The sequence below is a fragment of the Haliotis asinina genome, chromosome 3 (assembly GCF_037392515.1).
Source record: "Haliotis asinina isolate JCU_RB_2024 chromosome 3, JCU_Hal_asi_v2, whole genome shotgun sequence".
In the NCBI taxonomy this organism is placed as follows: domain Eukaryota; kingdom Metazoa; phylum Mollusca; class Gastropoda; order Lepetellida; family Haliotidae; genus Haliotis; species Haliotis asinina.
In genome coordinates, this window is record NC_090282.1 from 66,075,530 (window position 1) to 66,098,057 (window position 22,528).

The following is a 22,528-nucleotide window of genomic DNA, read 5'->3' on the forward strand; positions in this document are numbered from 1 at the left end:
TTAGGTCATCATAATTAGGTCATCAAATTTCGGGATGGGCTTCGTTTCCGAAGCAGTACACAGTTCAATATTTTTCTGCAAAACTTTGTAGATATATCAATCCCATCCTAAGGTGGTGCCTTTTGATATTTTCAGATTTTTGTGATTTATTATTTTCTCGGTTTACATGGAAACGTTTCGGACGTAGCCTCAAAAGCGAGAGGTGTGATTCGTTTCCGGAGCACAACACGAGAACTTCCTCATATCTGTCAGCAAAACTTGGCAGATATGTGTGGCAGACCCTAAAGTGGTGCCTTTTGCTATTTGTAGATTTTTGTCATTTATCATTTTTCCAATTTCCATGGAAACGATTCGAACTTAGTCTCAAAAGGGAGGAATGGTCTTCGTTTACGGAGCACAACTTGAAAACTTCTTTCTGCAAAACTTGGCACATATGTGAGCTAGATCCCAGACTGGTGAATATTGCTATTTACAAATTTTTGGTATTTTTATTTTTCTCCGTTTCCATGAAAACAATTCGGACTTTGTCCTAAAAGGGAGTGATGGGCTTCGTTTCCGGAGCACAACTTGAAAACCACTTGATATCTTTCAACAGATCTTGGTAGATACAAAAGACAGATCTTGACATTGTGCCTTTTGCTGTTTACAGATATATGGCATTTATATTTTTCACGATCTAAAAATAACTAAAAAAAAACCATCCAGTAACCGTCAGGTGATAATTTTGTCCTTTCAAATATGTTGGGGATATGCCATCTTCTGATGACTATTGTTTACGTTAGTGAGCTGTTTCATAGTCGCTCGAGTGATTAAATGGTGTCAACGAAATGTTAGGTGTCCTCAAAAGCCGTATGAATACTTTACGATGGTGATAGTTCATTGTGTGGGTGTCTCGGGTCGTTACGTAACTAGTGTAGCCAATATGGTGGCAGCGTAGTATTTAAGATTGAGCCCGGTTTATTTTCAACAGATGATTACGTTCGTGTTATAACAACTGAAATCCAACATGTAGAAGATAGGTTAACTATTTTGTCACTTCAGTTTAAGTCAAATAATTGGAATTAGTGTCCGTATTAGGACAGTAGATTTGTAGTAAAGTTTCAAGTCGGTAAGTTATAGCTCACTGGCTTCTATTCTCGATTCACCGCGAAGATAGACTAAATTGTGCCGATAAAAACTTCTTTCACACATTCGTTTAATCTTTAGAAGGAGAACATACCTTTAGTTGAAATGTATTTGCAAGTAATAGTGACAGTTTTATGACTGAAAAATTGTTAGGGTGTAATTGAGGTGTGTGAATATATGACATTTCGCCGATTCGCCATTAAAATGCTATGCGTCGTTGTTTGAGTATTCCTAGTTACGTCCTCAAAAACATCGGCCGCGGTGTATCATTCTTTCATTCATTCACACATGTACTTTTTTCTTTTATTCTTTTTCTTTCTATCTTTCATTCGGTCACATAATTCTTGCTCTTAATTCTTACTATAATTCATTCATTGATTCATTGTAAAATTCTGACTGATACAATAAAATGGCTGAAGTTCTGTGAAACACAACTGAAGTTGAGCTGGGAACGAGCCAAGCCACTGTGAGAGTTGGAGCATGACGAGGCACACGTTAATTAGTACAAATGTTAAAGAAAGCAAGCGAGTGACCTATCCCTGTTGTAGAGTATCCCTGGATATATAAATGGCAGTGATAAGCTGAAACCTTTAGTGGAATTTCATTTCTATTGTTTTTCATTCTCTTTTATTCATCAAAATGGCAAGTAAATATAGGTGAAAGTAAGGACAGGTCATTATTCGATGTATTGAGATTCCCTTTGTTAAATTTAGATGTTTTGAAACATCTCAGATTAGCGGATTGTACCAGGGATACTCTATATAGGCTCCCTGATTGTACATAATGCTACCACTTCTCTTATGTTTGTATACCGCTTTCACTGTTCAGTTTGATTCAAACCTGAAAGAAGGAATTCCTGACCAAAGGATCTGCATAAAAGTGAATGTTTTGCATCACGCCTATGACCGTATTTGAACTTATGTAATCTACACAAAACTCTTGCTTTAGAAGGCATGCGCCCAACCACCGAACTGACTAGTGTTCCTAAAACGTAAGAGTTACCTCCTCCTGAAACTGCGCCACCTGTATAATGCTGTCCAGACAGGTGCTTGTCAGAATCAAAGGATTTCTTGTCAAATATCCGGATGTATTGCACTGAAATGTACATACTCACGAGCAGTCACACGACACGGATTTCAAACTACAGCACACAAGGTTTTGACACATGAGTAAGTGATTAATGACCGTTAGAAATGGTTTTAAAGGCGTTCTTTTTGGTCGAAATGTAGCATATTAGTACTGTTCTTTATTCCAATGCTCGAAGGTTACTGATTTGTGACATGTTTGATTGAAAGCACTTAGATTTTAATAATTTCTACCACTTTCTTATGACAACCTGGTGGTTTTTGTGTATTTAGATTGAATTTGTTACTTATAAAATCTGTTTATTTTGTCGCGCAATCGCCAGCAAGGGCAGATAACTCGTGATGGGAATAAATATATGGTTCACGGAACTAAACAGCTACTCTCTCATCCGTGTAATACAGACACTAATATCTTGAAACGTTATGTGATTGTGGGTCTATATATTGCATTACTATGAAAGAAGGACGAAGACACATTCTACTGTTTTATAATAGACTTGACACTAATTTTTTCAATGAGAAAACATGGCTTTCGAAAAGTGTAGGCCTATTTTACGTACATAGCTGATTGCATACTTTAAGCGAAATTGTGAAAGGAAATTATTCCTTGTTGGCACAGTGATTGTTTTATGAATTCATTAATGTAATGTTTGATTAGGTGTGTTATCACAGTTATAGCAATTAAACAAGATTATGTTGACAATTTAGAAAAAGAAATTCCAGCTAACTTTTGAGAATTCTTTAAACTTGTAGACTTAGTTTTTTGTGTTTTCAATAAACAGTTAGACTTGTGGCAGATTTTGTTATGATCATCTTAACTGAGGCTAGGGTAGTTGAAGATAGAGATCCTAAGTGTATAAATACACATTTTTCTGGGGAACAAAAATTCTGGGAGGGGGATATAGGTAAGTAGCTTTGAGCACTATCCGTCTGTCTGAGATGACATGGTCCGATTTTCTCATTTCAGATTGTTAAAGCTAGAGAAACCAAATTTGGTATGTGTTTCAGGACATGAATGATTGATGGAGTTCAAAAATGGAAACCATATGTTACAATTTGTTACAGTGTTATGGCCCTTATCATGTGTTTCTTGACAGTATCCACAGTGGGGACAGACTTTCTCAATAACTGTTATTGATAGTGAAACCAACTTGTAGTGTGTGTTTTCAGGACATGAATGTCATGGTGGAGTTACAAATAGGAACACAATAGGAACAGAAACGTTCCAAAATAGGATACATCTACCAGATCCAATGCAGTTGTAAAGATACATATATTGGTGAAACTGGTCGACCACTGGCTATCAGGTTAAAAGAACACAAAACATCAGTTCAAAATTTGGATCAGAAGTCTGCTGTATGTGAACACATCATGCACAACCCCAATCACAAGATTGTTTGGGACAACACCAGGACATTAGTTAGGAACGCCAATGACTTAAAAAAACGGAAGCTCCTAGAAGCCATTGCAATCAAGCGGAACAATCCCTCAATCAACAGAGACGGAGGTGTTTACTTACCCAATGCATGGAACCACCTTATCCTCAGTGACTAATCTTTATCCAAACATCTTTACCTGTAACTCGTTAACCTAATCAACACAAGCCTGCACACCAATCAGTTGAAGCCTGTACATAAGTTGAAGCCTGTACATCTATCAATCGAAGCCTGTACATCAGTTAATAGAAACCTGTATATCTTGTTACCCATTGTTATCAGTCTACTGTTATGTGTATATATACTGCAACCCTTTAGTTTTACCCTCACTTCATCTGAAGAAGAGACTAGAATCTGTCTCGAAACGTTGTGACCTTGTATAATAAAGAAGTTGAACCATAAAACACTTTTAGTATGTTAGTGCAAGCTTCTAAATCCGGTAAAGATAATTGGGCTACTAGGTGTAAGAAGTTGTTGTACAGTTTAGGTTTTGGGTATGTTTGGGAACAACAAAACGTTATTAATCCAGGTCTATTATTATCGGAGTTCACTTCTCGCTTGAAATTTGTACATGAACAGAATTGGCGAAATACACTCCAAACTGGTAGCAAAACTTTCATATATTCTTGTTTTAAATCTTATCTTTCAAAGGAGTCTTATATAGAGTGTATAAATGTAAAGAAGTTCAGATATGCATTAGCTCGTTTCAGGTGTTCCTCTCATCAGCTTCACATTGAAACGGGACGGTATTCAGGTATTAGTTGAAATAATAGGGTGTGTAACATGTGTAAGCTTGATTATGTTGAGGACGAGTTTCACTTTCTTTTAGTTTGTCAGTCTTACAAGGAGTTGAGGCAGCAATATATACCTTGTAAATATTATACCTTTCCAAATATAGAAAAATTTAACATTATATTGTCAACTTCTAATGGTGATCTGATAAAGAACCTATCTATCTACATCTATAAAGCTATGCTCTTTAGATCAGTATCCCTGTGTTAGCTAATGCAACATTTTATTGTATGCACGCCTTGACATGTCACAGCATGTACTGTAGTCATGGGCTGATGGCTTACACTATTGGAAATAAATGAATTGAATTGAATTGAATTGAAAATAATTAAGGTGTTTTTTAGTTCAATTATTTTTGATAACCTCTCACGATTTCTGTATATATTTTTCAGTTTGAAGCTCTGGATGTTTGATCCCTGAAGATCCCCACCATGGATCTTCCAATACCAGATAACAACGAGAATGTGCTGGTGGTCACTGAAGACTTCCAGTACTACATTCCCAACTTGAATCAGGCTCAGGTCCGGCAAGTCCAGCACACCCCAGTCTCTCATCATAACAGTATGAACATGGGAGGTCACATCCCTATGCCACAAGCCAGCCAGACTCAGCATCTAGCCCCTCCAAACATTCATGCCCCTCCACCCATGGGAAACATAGGGGGCATGAGGCCTGTACACATGGTACCAACAGGGATGGACATGGGGGACGGGCTACAGATGCTGGGTAACATCTGCATGCAGACGCAACAGGAGAGTATGGGGGTGCCACGAACTATGGGAATTCCGCGGACAGTTATGCAGCCCACTCTTCCAGGTCAGAGTTGCAGCTATGCCCAAATGTCCATGAATGGAGGGTCAATGCAGCAACATCCTGGGAATACCATGGTGACTCAAGCAAAGGATCATGGGTATTCTAGAAATATGATGCAGCCCCAAAGAGAGAATGTGAACTATCAGTCGTCTGAGGCTTACAAAGCTGCGCTGATGATAATGACACCTGATAACATGCAGGACAGCATGACAACATACCAGACAGTTCAGCTTAGTAATGTTAATCTCAATATCAATGCAACCAATACCAACATTCTACCACAAGTGAACAATCCAGTTAATTCTTTTAGTGCCACTATTAACACTCTCAACTCTGTGAATACATTGAATACCCTTCCTCAGCCTGCTGTTGTCACCCAGACCATTGACAATTGTCAACTGACGGAACTCAGGGCTCAGTTTCATTCTGACTACAACACAGACCCATTCCAGAAAGAAGTGGAGGAAGATAAATCTCAGAAGAAGAAGAAAAAGATGACAGTTCTACGAACAGGAAAAGAAGACGAAGGGAAGGTAAACCAAGTGATGTTGGACAACGTAACTCTTCAGATGCCGAAGATACGAAAGAAAGGTAGTGGCAGGAAACCAAAGGTTAAAGCTTGCCACTTCTGTGCAAAGGAGCTTGTAGAACCTGACAAGTCAGTGTTGTTTAAGATCGGAGAGGATGGAAAGAGTATGTTCTTCGATACTTGTAATGCTTGTTTAACTCGGGAGAACTCACAGATTGCTGCAGGGAGGGGTGACGTTCAACCAGAGCCAGTACAACCAGTTCCAGTCCCTGAAATCCCTGCTCCTCCTATAGTTATACCTAAGGTTAAAACCCCTGAAGACATCTGTCAGGTGTGTATGAAACACGTGGAGAAAATAACATCTGTAATCGCTAAGATTGAAGATGGAAAAGTAACTTACTTAAATGCTTGTAAGGAATGTTCCTTCAAGCCAAAACCAGTTGAAGAAAAGAAGAAAAAGAAATTGAAGGACAAGAAGAAAAAGAAGTTAAAGAAACTGAAGAAGTTGAACGAGGGAGAAGGTGATGCAGCAAAAGTAGATGAGCCTGTTGTTGAAGGTGGAGACGTTGTGGATGCCAGACCTGAGGAACCAAAGTCAGAGGAACCCAAAGTGGTGAAGACAATCGGAACACAAGTAGATGAAAATCCATACAAGTGGAAGTGTAGTACTTGTAAGAAGCTGTTTGGTTCTAAGAATGAACTGCAGAAACATCGTCGTCAGAATCATCGGTACTATCGTCTCTTTCAGTGTGATCAGTGTGAGAGTAAAATAAAAATCTACAGCTCAACAGAAATGGTTGATTGTTTCAACTGTGGTAAACGCTTTGACCAAACAAACTATAGTCCATATACGTTATCAAAACAGTTCTATGTTAAAAGAACTACTCAGGACCTTAAGTGCCCGATCTGTGAGAAGCAGTTTTCTTCGCGACGTGGTGTATTGGAGCATCAGAAGATCCACACAAACATTAAGCCCCACCTGTGTAATGTCTGTGGGAAAACATTCCGGACCCTACCACCTCTACGGATCCACATGAGGGTCCATACTGGGGAAAAACCGTACCAGTGTGAAATGTGTGGCAAGTGTTTCCGACAAAGTTCAGCCCTCAACATGCATGTTCGTCATCACACTGGTGAAACTCCATATTCTTGTGAAGTCTGTGACAAAAAGTTTGCACGTAGAAGCCAATACACCAAGCATATGGAGAGTCATACTGAGAAAACCTTTGTGTGTACAGTGTGTAGTAAGAAGTTCCCAACAGAAGTCCGTCTGAAGCGACATCATCGCAAGCATACGGATGAGAATCCATACAGATGCACTATCTGCGGTATGAACTATGAAGAAAACAGTGCCTACCGCAGACACATGCAGAAGCATGATGTCATGAATCCCTACCGTTGCACCTTGTGTGGCAAGCAGTTCGGAGGACGCCGAGGATTGATGGAACATGCCGTTGGTCACCAGGAGGGCAACGAGTTCAAGTGTGGAATCTGTGGGGAGGAGTACACCAACAAGGAGGACCTGGACACTCACATCCAATCCCACTTCATTGAAAAACCCTACAAATGCCAGCACTGTGATCTGTCCTTCTCTACCAAGAGCCTGTTGGAACACCACACCAACTTCCACTCAACCAGGGAGTTCTTTGACTGTAAAAAGTGTGGGAAAAAGTTCACGAAGCGTGTCACATTGGACATGCACATGAGACGCCATGATGGCGCCAAGCCATTCAAGTGCTTCATTTGTGGTGAGGAATACCTATGGAGCACCACCTTAGATTCTCACATGAAAACACATTATGTAAATGTTTAGATAAGTTGACAAAATGACTTTGTATTTTATATGGTAAATGATAGATACACAGTTGCTCCATTGTTTTGCTTGGACAGTGTTCTACAGTCTAACTAGTGATGACCAAAGTTATGGGTTCATGTTTTCTTGAGTCAAAAATGGTATGTTTTGTTAGCTAATGGTAACTCTCTCCCATGACATGTCCCAATGGAAAAGTTAGTTGTCACTTATAAAGACAGCACAATCATGATAGAGATCAACACCACAGACTGCCACTACAAACATGATTAAGATGGACACTACAAACATGATAAAGATGGGCATCACAGACAGCACAATGATGATAAAGATGGACACCACAAACAGACACCACAAACATGATAATGATGGATACCACAAACATGATTGTGATGGACTCCACAAACAAGTTAAAGATACTTGTTACAAAAATGATAAAGATGGACGTCACAAACACACCACAAACTGGTAGACACCACAAACATTGATAAAGATCGACACCACAAACATTGATAAAGATGGACAACACAAACATGATAAAGAGGGACAACACAAACACTATAAAGATGGACATCACAAACACGATTAAGATAGACACCACAAATATGATAGACACCACAAACATTGATAAAGATAGACACCACAAACATGATAGACACCACAAACATTGCTGGAGATGGACAACACAAACATGATAAAGAGGGACAACACGAACACGATTAAGATGGACACCACAAACATGATAGACACCACAAACATTGATAAAGATGGACAACACAAACATGATAAAGAGGGACAACACAAACACGATTAAGATGGACACCACAAACATGATAGACACCACAAACATTGATAAAGATGGACAATACAAACATGATAAAGGGGGACAACACAAACACTATAAAGATGGACGTCACAAACACAATTTAGATAGACATCACAAATATGGTTAAGATAGACGCCGCAAGCATTGATAAATATGGTGAGACATGTTCACATTTATGAAAACCCTCAAGTTCAATCTGTCAACAGTAATGAAGGATAAGTACCCAAGTTCTGTGTATTGGAGCCATGATCCCTGAATAATTAAAGTGCATTCCTTTTTGTATTCTGTGAACCTGTGCAGCCATACCCATCACAGGTAGGGAATTCAGCAGCCGGAGCAGCTGTAGAAGCCTGCATATTGTTAACATACTGTAATTGTACACAAGCCATATTACTAGGTGTTTTAAGTTCGAGGTAAGGCAGTGTATGTTCTGTATTTTACATATAATCACCCTGCTCTAGGGGTACATGTTCGGCAGAAAATGTTCACTTATTTCAGATTTGCTTCAGAGATGGCAACCTTTACAGTTCTTATGGTGGTTACTATAAATTTTAGTTGCAACTGCACCAGTACGATTGTACTAGAGTGTTCTACAAAATTTGAAGAATTTTCCTTAACATTTGAATATATCGACAAAAACATAATTTTTCATGATTAAATACATTTTAGAAGAAATGTAATGCTGATAATTTGGAAATCTGTTGTTGGAGGCTTCTGAAATTAAGGCTTCACGCTTCTGTAGTGTCATATGTATCTCAGAACCCATCAAGATTTTGTATTTAGTTGACTGCCAGTATTTTGGTCAAACTACTAATTTTGAACCTTGAAACTACCATTTTAAACCCTTAGGGGTTGGTATCTCTGCAGCTGTCACAAACCATTTGGTAATAGGGATGGCAATAGGAAAATCGGTTTTCAACAAAAAATGTAATATTGTGCCATAGAATGGGGGTTCAGATGATTCACAAAATGTGTCAGTTTTAAATAAAATTGGATGCACAGAAAATTGCCATCCCTGTTTTAATGTGCCTGGTTTTGTGTTGTCAGGAAACTTCAAGTCAAGTGAACAATTAATGTTGCAAGAAGAACTCACAATAGTTATTAAAAACCAGAAATAAGGTATGGATGGTACTAGAAATGCTGAAGTGATTTATTTGTAAGAAAGAGTTCACCTTTGCAGGCCTGCCATTGTAGCCCAGGTATTGTGTACATATGTATATCTAGTTACTTGGTGTAACACTATGAGGTTAGAATACTGACCTTTACAATGGGTGTGAAGAGACGGACTGGTATAATAGTTGTGACAATTTAAGTTGTCAAAGATTCTGAATTTTTAAAAAGAGAGAAGCATTTTTGAAACTGAAATGTCGTGTCATAGGCAACCTGACTTCACATGAGGAACAGCTACATGCATAGATAATCAAACATTTATTCAGAAAAGGTTGTTGAAGAGTACTTTGGTGATGAGATGTATATTTTATACATCACAAATATTATTTTTGAAGATAGGAGAAGTGGCATGAAAGGATGTGCTGGTGTACATTCTCAATAAAATCATATTTTTTCTCTGTGTGAGGATCTGAGCCCATATCTAAGGAGATTGTATTCAGAGAACTTCATCATAAACAATCAGTGAGACTTTTTAACTCACACTACAAATGATTGAAGCATTTAAACCAGTTGATTTAATTTATGTTTAATAAGCCCACTAAAATGAAGTCCTGAAAGAAGACAGTACATTGAATATTTATATATTTTATACATTGTCTTGAGGCAGTGGGTAGGGTGAAACCCATTTCTGGTGTTCCCCACCTTGACATAGCTGACATATAGGTGAAATCGGTGCTTTTGATATTGGAGACGTCACAGTGCTCTCATTGTTTACCTTCTGCTTTCTTCTATGGAGGTGTTCTCAGATCATAGCACAGAACTGTCTTGTGTTGGAGTGAAAGATATGATTTTTATGGGAATGCATTGATGTATGGCTTCCAAGGGAATTATTTTGAACAGTTTAGTTTGATGTGGTTGTACATCTTAATATATACATGGTATAGCATAACAATCCTTAGTTCAGGGGATAGTGACTTGCACAGGCAATTCCAGGTTTATACTTTATCTGTCTAGATGGTAGATAGTGACAGATAATATACCATATGCTGTACATGCATGATTGTTAGTAGTAATTATAGGTATTGCAGGTGGGATTGTAGAGAGAAAGGGATGTTGATTGGAGGCAATATTACATTTATGATGTCACAGATTGTACATTATTACCATATGTGAGGTTAGGTATACAGTTCCGATGTTTGATTTGATATGAGTAAACTGTAAGTCCTTCAATAGCTGCCAGACTTAAATACTAGAATACAACAGTGTAAGATAGATAAGCTGCCTATGTTGGGTAGTCACAAGGTCAAAGCAAATGGAATGTGAAGCATTTTTTTCCAGTGTAAATATCCCTTGAGGTTATCATTGGTAAACCAAAGCTGTCATACAAAAGCAAATCTCACATTTTGTATTTACTTAAACATCCTGTATGAAAATTGATAGTTTCTGTGTCAAACAAATAGATTTTTTTTAATAGGTGATCAGCATCTATTCAAGGATTTGTGGTAGCTGACCCAGTAACCTCTTTTGCCTCAGTTTGCTGTGAACAGTTGCACCTTTCAGGTGCCAGGGTATAAATGCCCTGGGTTTCAATGCTTGAGAGCTCAGCACCATGTCAGCAGGTTTACCAAAGTGTTAAAAGTTACCATTGTGCATAGATGTGGATTTTCAGATTCCATTACGCAGAGATGCCATTTCATAGTAGTTTGTGCAAAATGAGTTAGGGATCCTACATATTTGGGATGATATGATATATGAGTGAGGGAATGTGTTGAGTTGTACACTGCTCTCAGCAATATTCCAGCTATATGTTGGCGGTCTGTAAATAATCGAGTCAGGATCAGACAATCCAATGATCAAGAGCATGAGCATCAGTCTACGCAGTTGGGATACAGAGACGTGTGTCAACCAAGTTAGCATGCCTGACCACCAAATCCCGTCAGTGATTTCATACTGAAGATCATTTCTAACCCTTATCTTCATGAGTCATTGTTATTATATGTAACTTGGTGCCCAGTCTTCATTACAAGAAGCGTCCTCAAAAATATTCATGATCCCAGAGGTACAGATAAGCTGCATATCTGTAAATACACAAATATGTGTGTGAAAACCCAATTTCTAGTAAGTCTATAGCGTACAAGTATGCTTGAAGTTTTGTAAATACTAGTACTCATTATATTTGATCTTACATACATACAAACAAAAACAGATAAAATAAAGAGGTATATTAAGAGGTTCTATTTGAACACATTAACTAGGCAACTTTCAGTCTTTCTTATTGTTTCTCAAATTGATAATCAAATATAAATAACACAAGTGTAAACCAACATTTAAACTTAAAATTAATGGAAAATGGCAAAATACCCAAATGAGTTTTAGGGAGGTGGGTACAAATTATTTTGTTATTCACAGGAAAATAGTATTCCCAACTGAGATGATCACAAGCAGGTACGTAAGTCAGTGACCACAAAATGTTATCTGTCGCTCTTGATCCTTTTCTTTTTTGGCTCAGTGTTTAACAGAAACTTTAAAAAGAATACATACTGAAGTCAATTTTAAAATAAACACACTGCTTTGTGGTGCTGCTTTCATCAAACTGTCATGTTTGAATCAGGTTGTTATTTTGAGATCCAATACCATTACTATTGTTACAGTTGCTCTTCACAATGTGGAAAATGTGTAATCATAAATGTTTAGTAATGATTTGTGATTTCATTTTGTGAGTAAAATGCAATAAAAGTGATAATACCCCATTTCCAAGTGTAATAACCTACCAAAACCAATAACACACAATGCAATACAGGGATGACATTTTACCATCTGCTGTCTTTTAGATTTATACATTGTTATGCCAAATATGTGCAGGTTCTATTGCATATGTATACTTAAACAAATTTCAAGTGCACCTGATTGGTTAATCTTACCATAGTTAATCAGACATACTATGACAGGTTACCTACAGTAATAGGAAAGATATGGGTACATGTTAAATTTTTGTATTGTATATTTCAGATGGAACATAGTAACCAAAAAGGGAATATGCAATAAACAGTGTGAAAATAAATTAAAAATGTCATTCAGGGTAACAGTAATTGAATATTCTTGGGGCAATATTACACAAAACCATAATTCTTTTTGTATGTTAGTTTGAATGCATGAAGTATGATGTATGTTTTTGAGATTTAGATCTTGCAGTTATTTTGTGTGCCATGAATCTTGTGTATATTCTTCTTTCCATAAACATGAATGAATAAATTTCCATAATAGATGAAACATGTCTCCTGTTTCTGTTTTCCTTCAAATCATGTAAAGCAGAAAGGCCCTTCTACTGGAAAAGTGATATATTTGACAATGTTATAGACAGAGTAAATCTATCGACGTAAGTAAAAACCTTCATGAAAACCTTTCATTTCTATACCATACTGAAACTGTAGGGGATTTTCCATTTTGCAAGTATACATACCACTAGTCAATGCCAATGGGGGCGGGGGGGTAGCCTAGTGGTTAAAGCGTTCGCTCTTCACACCGAATACCCAGGTTCAATTCCCCACATGGGTACAATGTGTGAGGCCCATTTTCTGGTGTCCCCCGCCGTGATATCGCTGGAATATTGCTAAAAGTGGCGTAAAACCAAACTCACTCACTCAATGCCAAAGCATGTGAGAAAAGTAATATATTTCCATACAGATGAAATATTTCTAAAGGAATGGAATAAATTGTCACATTTTCCCTTATTTCTCTTCATCATCTGTTTCCTTCTTATTTGCATCATCATATTTATTTTATCAGTCTTGTAAATCCAGTAACTCCTACTTCTGTGAATGGTGTATAATGTGGGGAAGATCAACAGGGGGAAACATATTGGGGACTGTTCATAATTCATGGAATTGGGGAATGATGATGATTTCTAATGGAGACACATACTATGTAAATTATGCCCCTAAGACTTATGTACTTGTAAAGTAAGTGACCGCCCCAGCATGTTATGAACTCCTGCCCCCATCCCCCTCAAATTTCCTTAATTTTTAAAGATTTATGTACAATATTGATGCCACCCCCATCTTCCCAGAACAGAAAGGTGGCACCCTACTCCCCTTCAATCATCATCAAACAACCACCGTACCCAGCCATGTATTATGAAGGGTTCCTTGGTTACATGACCCTTAAAGGGTCCTACAGGAAAGTTATTAAAGTCTTCTGCTGATCATTACTTCTATGTGAATCGAACTCATGGTGATGTACAGCCAGGTCTGTAAACTAAGGCTTGGCCGCAGAATATATTCATATACTTAATTTTGACATCACAGCAATTTCTCGTTGGACAGCACCACAACGTTAGGTCTGCATTATTGTGACCTTATCATATTTCATCAGTACCAATCCATACAATAGTATTCTGTTCATAGGCTTCCACTTCAACTTCTTTATTCTCATAAAACCACCATCGATCATACAAGAGCAAAGAATATACATATGTACATAAATATAAACATGTGTCATGATGATGAGTTATTTACGAAATAATTTATATAAGTGAGATATTGAAAGTGATAAACATTTGCTGAGTTTAAAACTGACTGGCGACATGACCCTGCAAAGAGTTGATAAATTGGCCCAACTGTGATATACTAGTATTGTGGGGATGAATCATTTTCTGTAAGAATTAAGTGACATACATTTCAGTTGCATTGTCTACATATTCTTTTTTTCTCTCGGTATGTTCTGCCGTCTGCCGGTTTCGATCGGAAGGTTTAGATTTGAGGTTCTAAATTTCAAAATAGGGATGTGTATAGATTTTGGAAATGAAAGATATCTTTCAAAAGACAGTGTTTTTTAAAGTACTGATAATAGAATCACTTAGAACTGGAACGTTTATCTTCTTGCAATTTTTGAATAATTAGAGAATCTCACCCAAGCGTCTACTGATATCAAATATATCAACACAAGTTGATAAAGTAACAAAGAATCCGAGGCTTGCCGATGATAATTTTACTTTTATCAACGAGTGTTGATATAATTGATATCAGTAGACAAATCACTCTTCATTAGTTTTCAATGAAAAATGTATATCTCGGAACACAGCACATGCATTAGATTTGCAGTGCAATGATGTCATGGCATTGTGACGTCTAAAAGTTCATGACATCATAGCATTGTCAGGGCATTGTGCAAATCTAAAGCCAAAGCGATTTCTCCTGATCTCACACAAGCGATATCTCATGTGGAACACAGTTTTGGATGATAAACTGAACTGTTAGGATTTGTTTTGCTTTTGAAACTACGGACTTTGGAGGAAATGCCGCGGGATTTACATATATTTCAGATAAACCGATTCCAGATTAAAGAAACGTGTTATGGAGTGTAACCAAGGGTATGCCGAAGGGTGTTGTTCATAGTCATGACTAATATACATGTATTGGTATAAACATGAGATTGTATGATCGTCCCAGTAGACGCGAGTAAATGCCCAAAACCCCAACATACTGACAAAGATTCTTACATTTAAAGGATTTTCCATCTAATTCGCCATGAACCATAAAGTTTGGGGTGGACCGGAGGCCATTTTTAGAAACTGTAAATGGACATTTTCAGTAAGTTCTAGTTTCTCTTGTCCCGATATTTCGGAATCGTATGTAAGGATTGGTGACATCATTATATCAAAAGCTGACATGGGAATATCAAGTGGTAGATTTACATTTCGTGCTTTCTTTAAGAAAGAGTACATCGCTTTTGTGGCATTTGCTACTACTCGTTTAGTACCAGTAACCATTCTTTTATTTCCATGGAATTCTCTTTCTAAATAATCATAACTATCAACGATATCTGAATATCTATTTCCATATGTACATTCTAATATTGATGTTTTAGCCGGTCCCGTAATTTTGTTTTTGATAAATTATAAATCAACGTTTAATTTCTAGTGTTCGCAATAATCACACATTAAGTCTAACGATTTTTGAAGATTTTCTTTTGTTTTTCCAAAAACAGTATCATCATCAGATCAGATAAGATCATCTGTTATCATTACATCAACACTACAGACTTGTGAGGTGGGGTAGACCAAAGCATCCGCTTATCATGCTGAGGAGTCGTGTTCGATTCCTCTCGTGGGTACAGTGTGTGAAGTCCCCTTCTGGTGTTCTCTATCGTGATGTGGCTTGAATATTACTAAATGCGCCGAAAAAAATATATTCATTCACCATCGAGTTCATTACGTCAGGCCCGTGAAGGTCTGGGATAGAATAGGCCTTCAGCAACCCATGCTTCACGGCCATAAAAGCTGACTAACTCAAGATGAAGACCCGGGATTAACTCCACACATAGGTACAATGTGTAAAGCTCATTTCTGGTGTCCCACGACTCTTGAAGGTCTAGGGTAGAACAGGTCTTCGGCAACCCACCCTTGCCCATAAAAGATAACTATGTTTGTCGTAAGAGGCGACTAACGGGGACGTTAGCCAGGTTCGCTTCCCTGGTTGACACATGTCATCTCAACATGAGATCGATGCTCATGTTGTTGATCACTGGATTGTCGGGTCCAGACTCGATTATTTACAGCGAGGGATATTGCCGAGTGCGGTGTAAAACTAAACTTACTCACACATGCACTCGTTACATCAGCGATACTGTGAAATCCATTGTCGCTAATAATCACGCGTATGACTTAACCCGTTTACCATACTCCAGTGTTTGTTTACAATTTTAGACTGACCAGGTGGATGTCGGATTTCACATTCGGAGATAAACTCAAGATCATCGTTTATCCAGACGAATTTCAGTCTGGATAAGACGAATGGATTGACGAATGCGGATGTCAAATAGGGTAACCTAAAGATTGTCAGGATCAAAGAACACACGCGTTGGAAGGGTTGTTTTGAAGTGCATCTTCTTGTAAATGCCCCTAATTACCATCAATGCATCATGTCACTTTCAGGGAAAGTTGCACTTATTACCGGAGCAGCACAGGGCTTTGGAAAAGCTTTCTCGGAGGTCCTGTTGAAGCGAGGGGCTAACGTAAGCGCATAGAATATCTGGAGCGCCCTTTTTACAAACGACCGTTTCACATGTGTTACAGTTTAGTGTGTCTTAACGTATGGTTGTTACAGGATGTGTCAAAATTCATACCATTAGATCTCTTGAATAACTTATATTTTGTTTACAAACAGGTTTGTGTTGCCGATATCAAAGTCCAAACAGGGGAGGCAACCGTGTCTTCTTTCCAACAACAGTACAGCATTGACAGAGCTTTTTTCGCAAAGTGTGATGTGACACAAGAGAAAGACGTCAAGGGTTCGATTCTTCATTATGAAATTTATGTTTGAGTATTATCAATACTTAAATACATCATTGTTCAATGGTTGAAGACTGATGACAATGCACTGCAGGAGGACATAAAGGGATTTTCAGCACTAATAGTAATCAACCTTATGGCTAGGGGATGGTGATGATTTTTATGAAAAGCATGTACAATGTAAATGACCACCCCCTCCCCACCATGATGTCATGATTAAACATGATTTTTATATATTTCTATTATTTCTATGTACAAAATTGATGCCAAAACAAACAAAACAAAATCCAAACTGAACATAACAAATACACACATGCACACAGAATCGTAAATCACGAAAGCTTCATCATACAATATAGTGTGTATTTCTGCAATTACTTGAAACTTTCAGCCACATTTGATGCTGTCAAGAAGCACTATGGTCGACTGGATTTGGTGATAAACAATGCTGGCATAGCTGATGAAGGGGCATGGAACAAAATGATTGACATTAACCTGGTAAGTGGACCATGTTCTATTATTCTTGGTTGGTACCTTGACTCATCTACAGTCAACTTGTTTGCACACATCAATAAAATCAAGAGATCAAGAGATCAAGAGATTAACTGATGCATGTGATGCAGTGGTTAAATTGCCTTTTATTTTCCTGTACATTATCTGAGGTCACAATAACAGGAAACTAGGGGTGACTATTGAGAGGAAAAGCTATTGCAATAGTGGTAGTCAGTTGCTACATACTAATGTAATAGCAATAGTGTATTGCGAGCAACTATTGCCAGATTTTTGTTCTCCATGATTTGTTTCAGTTGAAGTCATTTCTCAAATGAATGTATAGTTTATATGAAATTGAAAACAAGTTGAAGTAGTTTCAGTCTCTTTTAATAGCTGACTGGAAACATGAAACCCACATCACGCAAACACTTAAAACAGTCAGTGAGGCTGCAAGTCTGCACTCTAAATCAAAGTGAACGAATCTGGTACTTCTTGTATTTTGTGTTGTGCATTTATCAAGGGAAGTCAATTACTGAACAATCAATAGTTACACATACTGTCAATGCACCAGTAGTTTACTGCAGGTATTTATGACCAAGACATCTATTCCTGTAAAACACAGAGACCTAACACTTGTCATCATGTACACATGTAACTCAAAGGGTGCATGGGAGGGGGTAGGTTGGGGGAGTTTGGGGGATGGTGATAGGGTAGCTTAGTGGTTAAAGCATACACTTGTTCTGCTGAAGATCTGGTTTCAACTCCACACATAGATACAATGTGCAAGGCTCATTTGTGGTGTCCCATGCAATAATATTGAAATATTGCTAAAAGTGGTGCAAAACCATATTCAATTACTCATTCAAGGTGTTTATCCTGTGTAGATATTATATATTTTATGTAAATAACAAACGAAAAAAATGCATCCATACACAAGGTGTATAGAATGATAAGCTGTTCACAACATTACAGACTCATCAGAGAAAACAAGTTTCATTTCAACATTTCAGAAGAGTTCATATTTCTTCACATTTGGTACTTCTTCATCTAAGTAACAATAAACATGTATAGCTAATACACAGAAAACTAAAACTGAATCAGTATTGTCTGTGATAGCTGGTGGGTTTGTGATTATTCTCTAATTAGTACTGATCAGTTTTAATAAAGTACTACACCTATCTTTATTTGTGTTGAACAGAAGGGAGTTGTTATGGGGTCTCAGTACGCCGTGGAAGCTTTGAGACGTGACAAGGGAGGAAATGGAGGCCTCGTTATTAATGTGTCATCTGCTGCAGGTATGTTCTACATATACAGTTCATTTTGAATGACACCTGATATTCTGGACTGTTTCCAGCAAATTGTCCATGTATACAAATTGTAAAGTTGAAGATATTGTTCCAGTGTAGCAAACAAATTTTCCTCATTGAATGGTTGTCCTGATTAAGAAATACTCCCAGTTGACAATTTTTCCTGATTAACAAATTTTCCTGATTCAGAAATTCACAATCTACAAAGACTGTTGTCAGGGAAATATACTACTCAAAAAAAGTTAAAAGAACATGTGATTCTTTCTGATTATTATAGTTAATTTGTCACGCCATGTTCTTAAACATCTCTTCAGTAGTATGTTTGTATGCCACTGAGATTTGTGTTGTTAAAGCTCGTAGTATTCAACATGTGAACATAATGTGTTGTGATGTGACAAGAAAATGATGTTACAAACACTATGATGTCATTACATAAATACAGGTCAGCTTGAGGACCTGCATGGGATTTACAAGATGTCACAAGCCAATCATACAGGTAGATTCAATAACAAGCAATGGTTCATCTCATTTCAGGTCTGGCGCCAGTATATATCACGCCAGTGTATGCAGCTTCCAAGTTTGGTGTTGTTGGTTTCACACGAAGCTGGGCGGTAAGTACCTGTTGCAGTTGCTGCTGAAGATTGAGTAAATGTATTTATTCCATGGTGTATAATTGCATATAACATCAGTAGGGGTGTAATGATTGCAGTATTGTATTCTGATCCAAGGCCTATAATACTTTAGAGCCCTTGTATAGCGATGCACAAGACTGCAACTTTAGTTGGTGTAAAAACATGTAACAGCAAAATTTATGATGTGAAGAGAAAATGTCCAACAAAAACATGCAGATTATCTGGTTATCTCCTATTTGCCAGTGAATAGCTTCACATTTACTGCACCCCTTTGGCTTCATGTTACTGCCTGACAATATCCCCCTTTGACATTTGAAATTTAAAGCTAAATGATCTTGAGTCACATGAAAAGAATATGAAATGCGAGTACTGTACGTATAATACGAATCTATGGATTTCAAATCTGTATTTTATTTGCTGCACTATATCACAGTGAGCTTGGGGACCGTTCACAATTTATGGCAAGGGGGCTGTGATGATGATTTTGAGTTGCATGTACACTGGGAAAAATAAAAAGAATAAAAAATTCATTAAAAAGGTATGTGACTCAACCCCCATGCTTGTCATGTACAAAACCAATGAACCACCCTCCAGAACATGTGTACAAAATTGATGACACACCCTCACCTCCCCAGAATAAAATGGGGCCCCCCCCTTATAATCAAAACCATACAAAATGGCATCGAAGACTGAAATGACGTTTACCTTTCGACGTTTATGACTATAGATGAACACACATGAGTACGTAACTCAACGAACCCAAAGGTTATCTGTAGCAGTGAAGACATTATAGTATAGATTACTTTCCAGATCATTGAACAGTTTGTTTATTCTGTACATGTACTTGTTAGACAAAAATGCACTTCCCATTTTCACATTTTAAGGACAATCCTCATTTGGGATCAATGGGTGTAAGTTTCTGCTGCTTCTGTCCAACATTTGCTGAAACTGAGATCATGAAAGGAGTTGATGATGGTAAAAAGTCCCTGTACGCTGAAGATGCACGAGAACTGGTGAAAATGCTGGGTGTAATGTCGTGAGTACTAATTATTTTGTCCTGGCAATGAGACTGCCAGGTTTTACTTTGAAAATTGAAGACGGCTGACAGGATAAGTCAGTTGGGTGAAGAAAGCTAGCATCCCATTTCACAAAGCAATTGTAGCGCAAAGGTGATCGTAGCCCCCATAGACTTACAAAAGCCGTAGTGCTACGATAACTTTGTGAAATGGGCGCTAGTAAATATTGTGTATACAGTGTGTAGATTCGTTTCTAAATTTTCCTAGGTGGTCAGGCTTGCTATGCCTGAAAGTTACGAGCCTGTAACATAGTTGTCTAACGCAAAATAGACACGGTCTCATCATGAAGCTGCTAGTATGATGTACATTTTTATCATCCTGTATGATTTAAAAGTCGATTTTAACTTAACAAGTCGGTGAGAGATTTTTTTACAAAATGACCCCATGAAAATTCACTACTGAGTGTATAGTTCAAGGTGACGAAAGCCGAAATGTGCAATTGAATTACAGCACACATTCGCTCCATAAAAATGGATATAGTAAGTTATGGTGTACATTTGATAACATTTATCAGTACTGTTGTTGATTGTATACTTCAACTTATTCACTTTAATTATCTCCCTGAAACACTGTTCCTTTGCTCTTTGACACTGATGTGAACCTGTAGACAAAGCATTTGTACGAGAATGTTTTCCAATAACATTGAGAAAAGTAGTTTATAATTCTGTCAATAATATATGCGCATTGGATATAAAAAGGAAAACAAACATAGGTTTATAGAAAAATTGTCTGTATAATCTTCATTAGATATTATTCTCAACAAACATACTTATGTTTTATATCCAAGACTGTAACTGCCAGATGTCTTATGGCCGCGACCCATTGCTTACATACAAAACATACCACTTTGACACTGATTTAATGGGTCAAGTTAGGGGGTTGGATTATCTTATCTCCTGGCTTTAATATGGTAATAGACGGTGCTTGCTAGCAGGCCAGTAGCTATTCTGCAAACTGTGTGTACAGTAGGTCAATCTTGGTCAGTCTGCATGTTACTTTAGTGTATACTCCACGGAGAGTGTTCTTGTGATTATGTAAATGTCTCTTGATGAGAAAGAAATAGACATAACCAGCCTCTGATGATGCTGTAATTGAGCTGCAAAATTCCGGCCTTGTTAAGCAAGGGTAGAAACTGGATTTTCTTGGTGAGTTAACTGTCTTAACTAGTTAACTAGCATGGAATGTTTAATAGGTGACTTGTTACATATGTTACAGGCAGGGTTTTTGCTTGATACATGAATAATCAGTAGTATCTCAGTTCCTGTAGTTTATGACTTGTTTTGTTTTCAGATATCATGTTCCTGTTTCAGGGTGCAAGAGGTAGTTGATGCCTTTGAACAACTTCTGGACCTTCCTGATAAAAATGGTGTGATAGTCACAGTTACTAAGCGAAATGGAATAAACATAAAAAGACCAAATGTGGCTAATAAACTTTGATCATATATTGATGACCTGAAACAGGGAGTGAATCTAACATCACTTCGTGTTCAAAATCAACTGAATATTCAGATTATCATCAGAGCTTGCAATGCATGCAAGACAAATATTGGTCTGCCAACTTGGCACGTGTTCAGTATAGATCAATCACCTGAGTGTATGATTCCCTGTTATACACTCATCCCCATTCTTCCAAATCACTACACTGGTAGTTACTCAGGTATTCCATTACCTCTTCAGCTTCAACAGAACACGAAATGGTATGGGGATTACAGAGACTTAATATATTTCAGGTAGCTTTGTATCTTGGTTTTTCAAACTTTTAGCAATAAAGTATATATATTTTTCTCAATGGATTGCTTCTTGCTGAACTCCTGTTGGAAAATTGGGCTTCAACCAACATAGACTTAGGCTCACCTGTTTTCTGGTGCTGGTAAGAAGTGGATGCTGTGTTGTGATAGTTATTTTTATTACATCAGAGGGAAAAAATATGAGATTCATATTTTTCATATGATACCTTTGGGCAAATAATCACTTTGTGATGGTGATGTGTATGAACAATGCTATATATTATGTTTCTTCTATGGCACTGCATTCCACGTGGCAACAGTAGGTAGCCAGCCTTTTGAAAGTAGATTTGGGTTTATTTTCCTCCATTCTATGATAATAAATAAATAGATTATATCTGTGCTCATATCATACTATTGTTTACGACACTAGTGACGAAACACCATTGTATCCCTAACTCTTGCTTGGGAAATAACTATGTA

At 37.6% G+C, this 22,528-nt stretch overlaps 2 protein-coding genes across 2 annotated transcripts; both read left to right on the plus strand.

Annotated features, from left to right (window-relative positions):
• Positions 1-2,136: 2,136 nt before the first annotated feature.
• On the plus strand, positions 2,137-8,462 carry LOC137278318 (uncharacterized). Its single transcript, XM_067810584.1, has 2 exons — positions 2,137-2,294; positions 4,831-8,462. Exon 2 carries the CDS (start codon positions 4,870-4,872, stop codon positions 7,591-7,593), a length of 2,724 nt encoding a protein of 907 aa, XP_067666685.1. The 5' UTR covers positions 2,137-2,294; positions 4,831-4,869; the 3' UTR covers positions 7,594-8,462.
• A 7,794-nt stretch (positions 8,463-16,256) lies between these two features.
• Positions 16,257-22,110, plus strand: LOC137276991 (15-hydroxyprostaglandin dehydrogenase [NAD(+)]-like). The gene is made up of 7 exons (XM_067808646.1): positions 16,257-16,537; positions 16,690-16,813; positions 17,206-17,312; positions 18,505-18,601; positions 19,148-19,224; positions 20,130-20,281; positions 21,632-22,110. Exons 1-7 carry the CDS (start codon positions 16,445-16,447, stop codon positions 21,756-21,758), a joined length of 777 nt encoding a protein of 258 aa, XP_067664747.1. The 5' UTR covers positions 16,257-16,444; the 3' UTR covers positions 21,759-22,110.
• The last annotated feature ends 418 nt before the right edge of the window (positions 22,111-22,528 follow it).

Coding starts and splice junctions, on each gene's coding strand:
- LOC137278318 (XM_067810584.1), top strand. CDS start 4,870: ATGGATCTTCCAATACCAGATAACAACGAGAATGTGCTGGTGGTCACT.
- LOC137276991 (XM_067808646.1), top strand. CDS start 16,445: ATGTCACTTTCAGGGAAAGTTGCACTTATTACCGGAGCAGCACAGGGC. Junction 16,538..16,689: donor TGTTGAAGCGAGGGGCTAAC/GTAAGCGCATAG, acceptor GTTTACAAACAG/GTTTGTGTTGCCGATATCAA. Junction 18,602..19,147: donor TAATGTGTCATCTGCTGCAG/GTATGTTCTACA, acceptor ATCTCATTTCAG/GTCTGGCGCCAGTATATATC.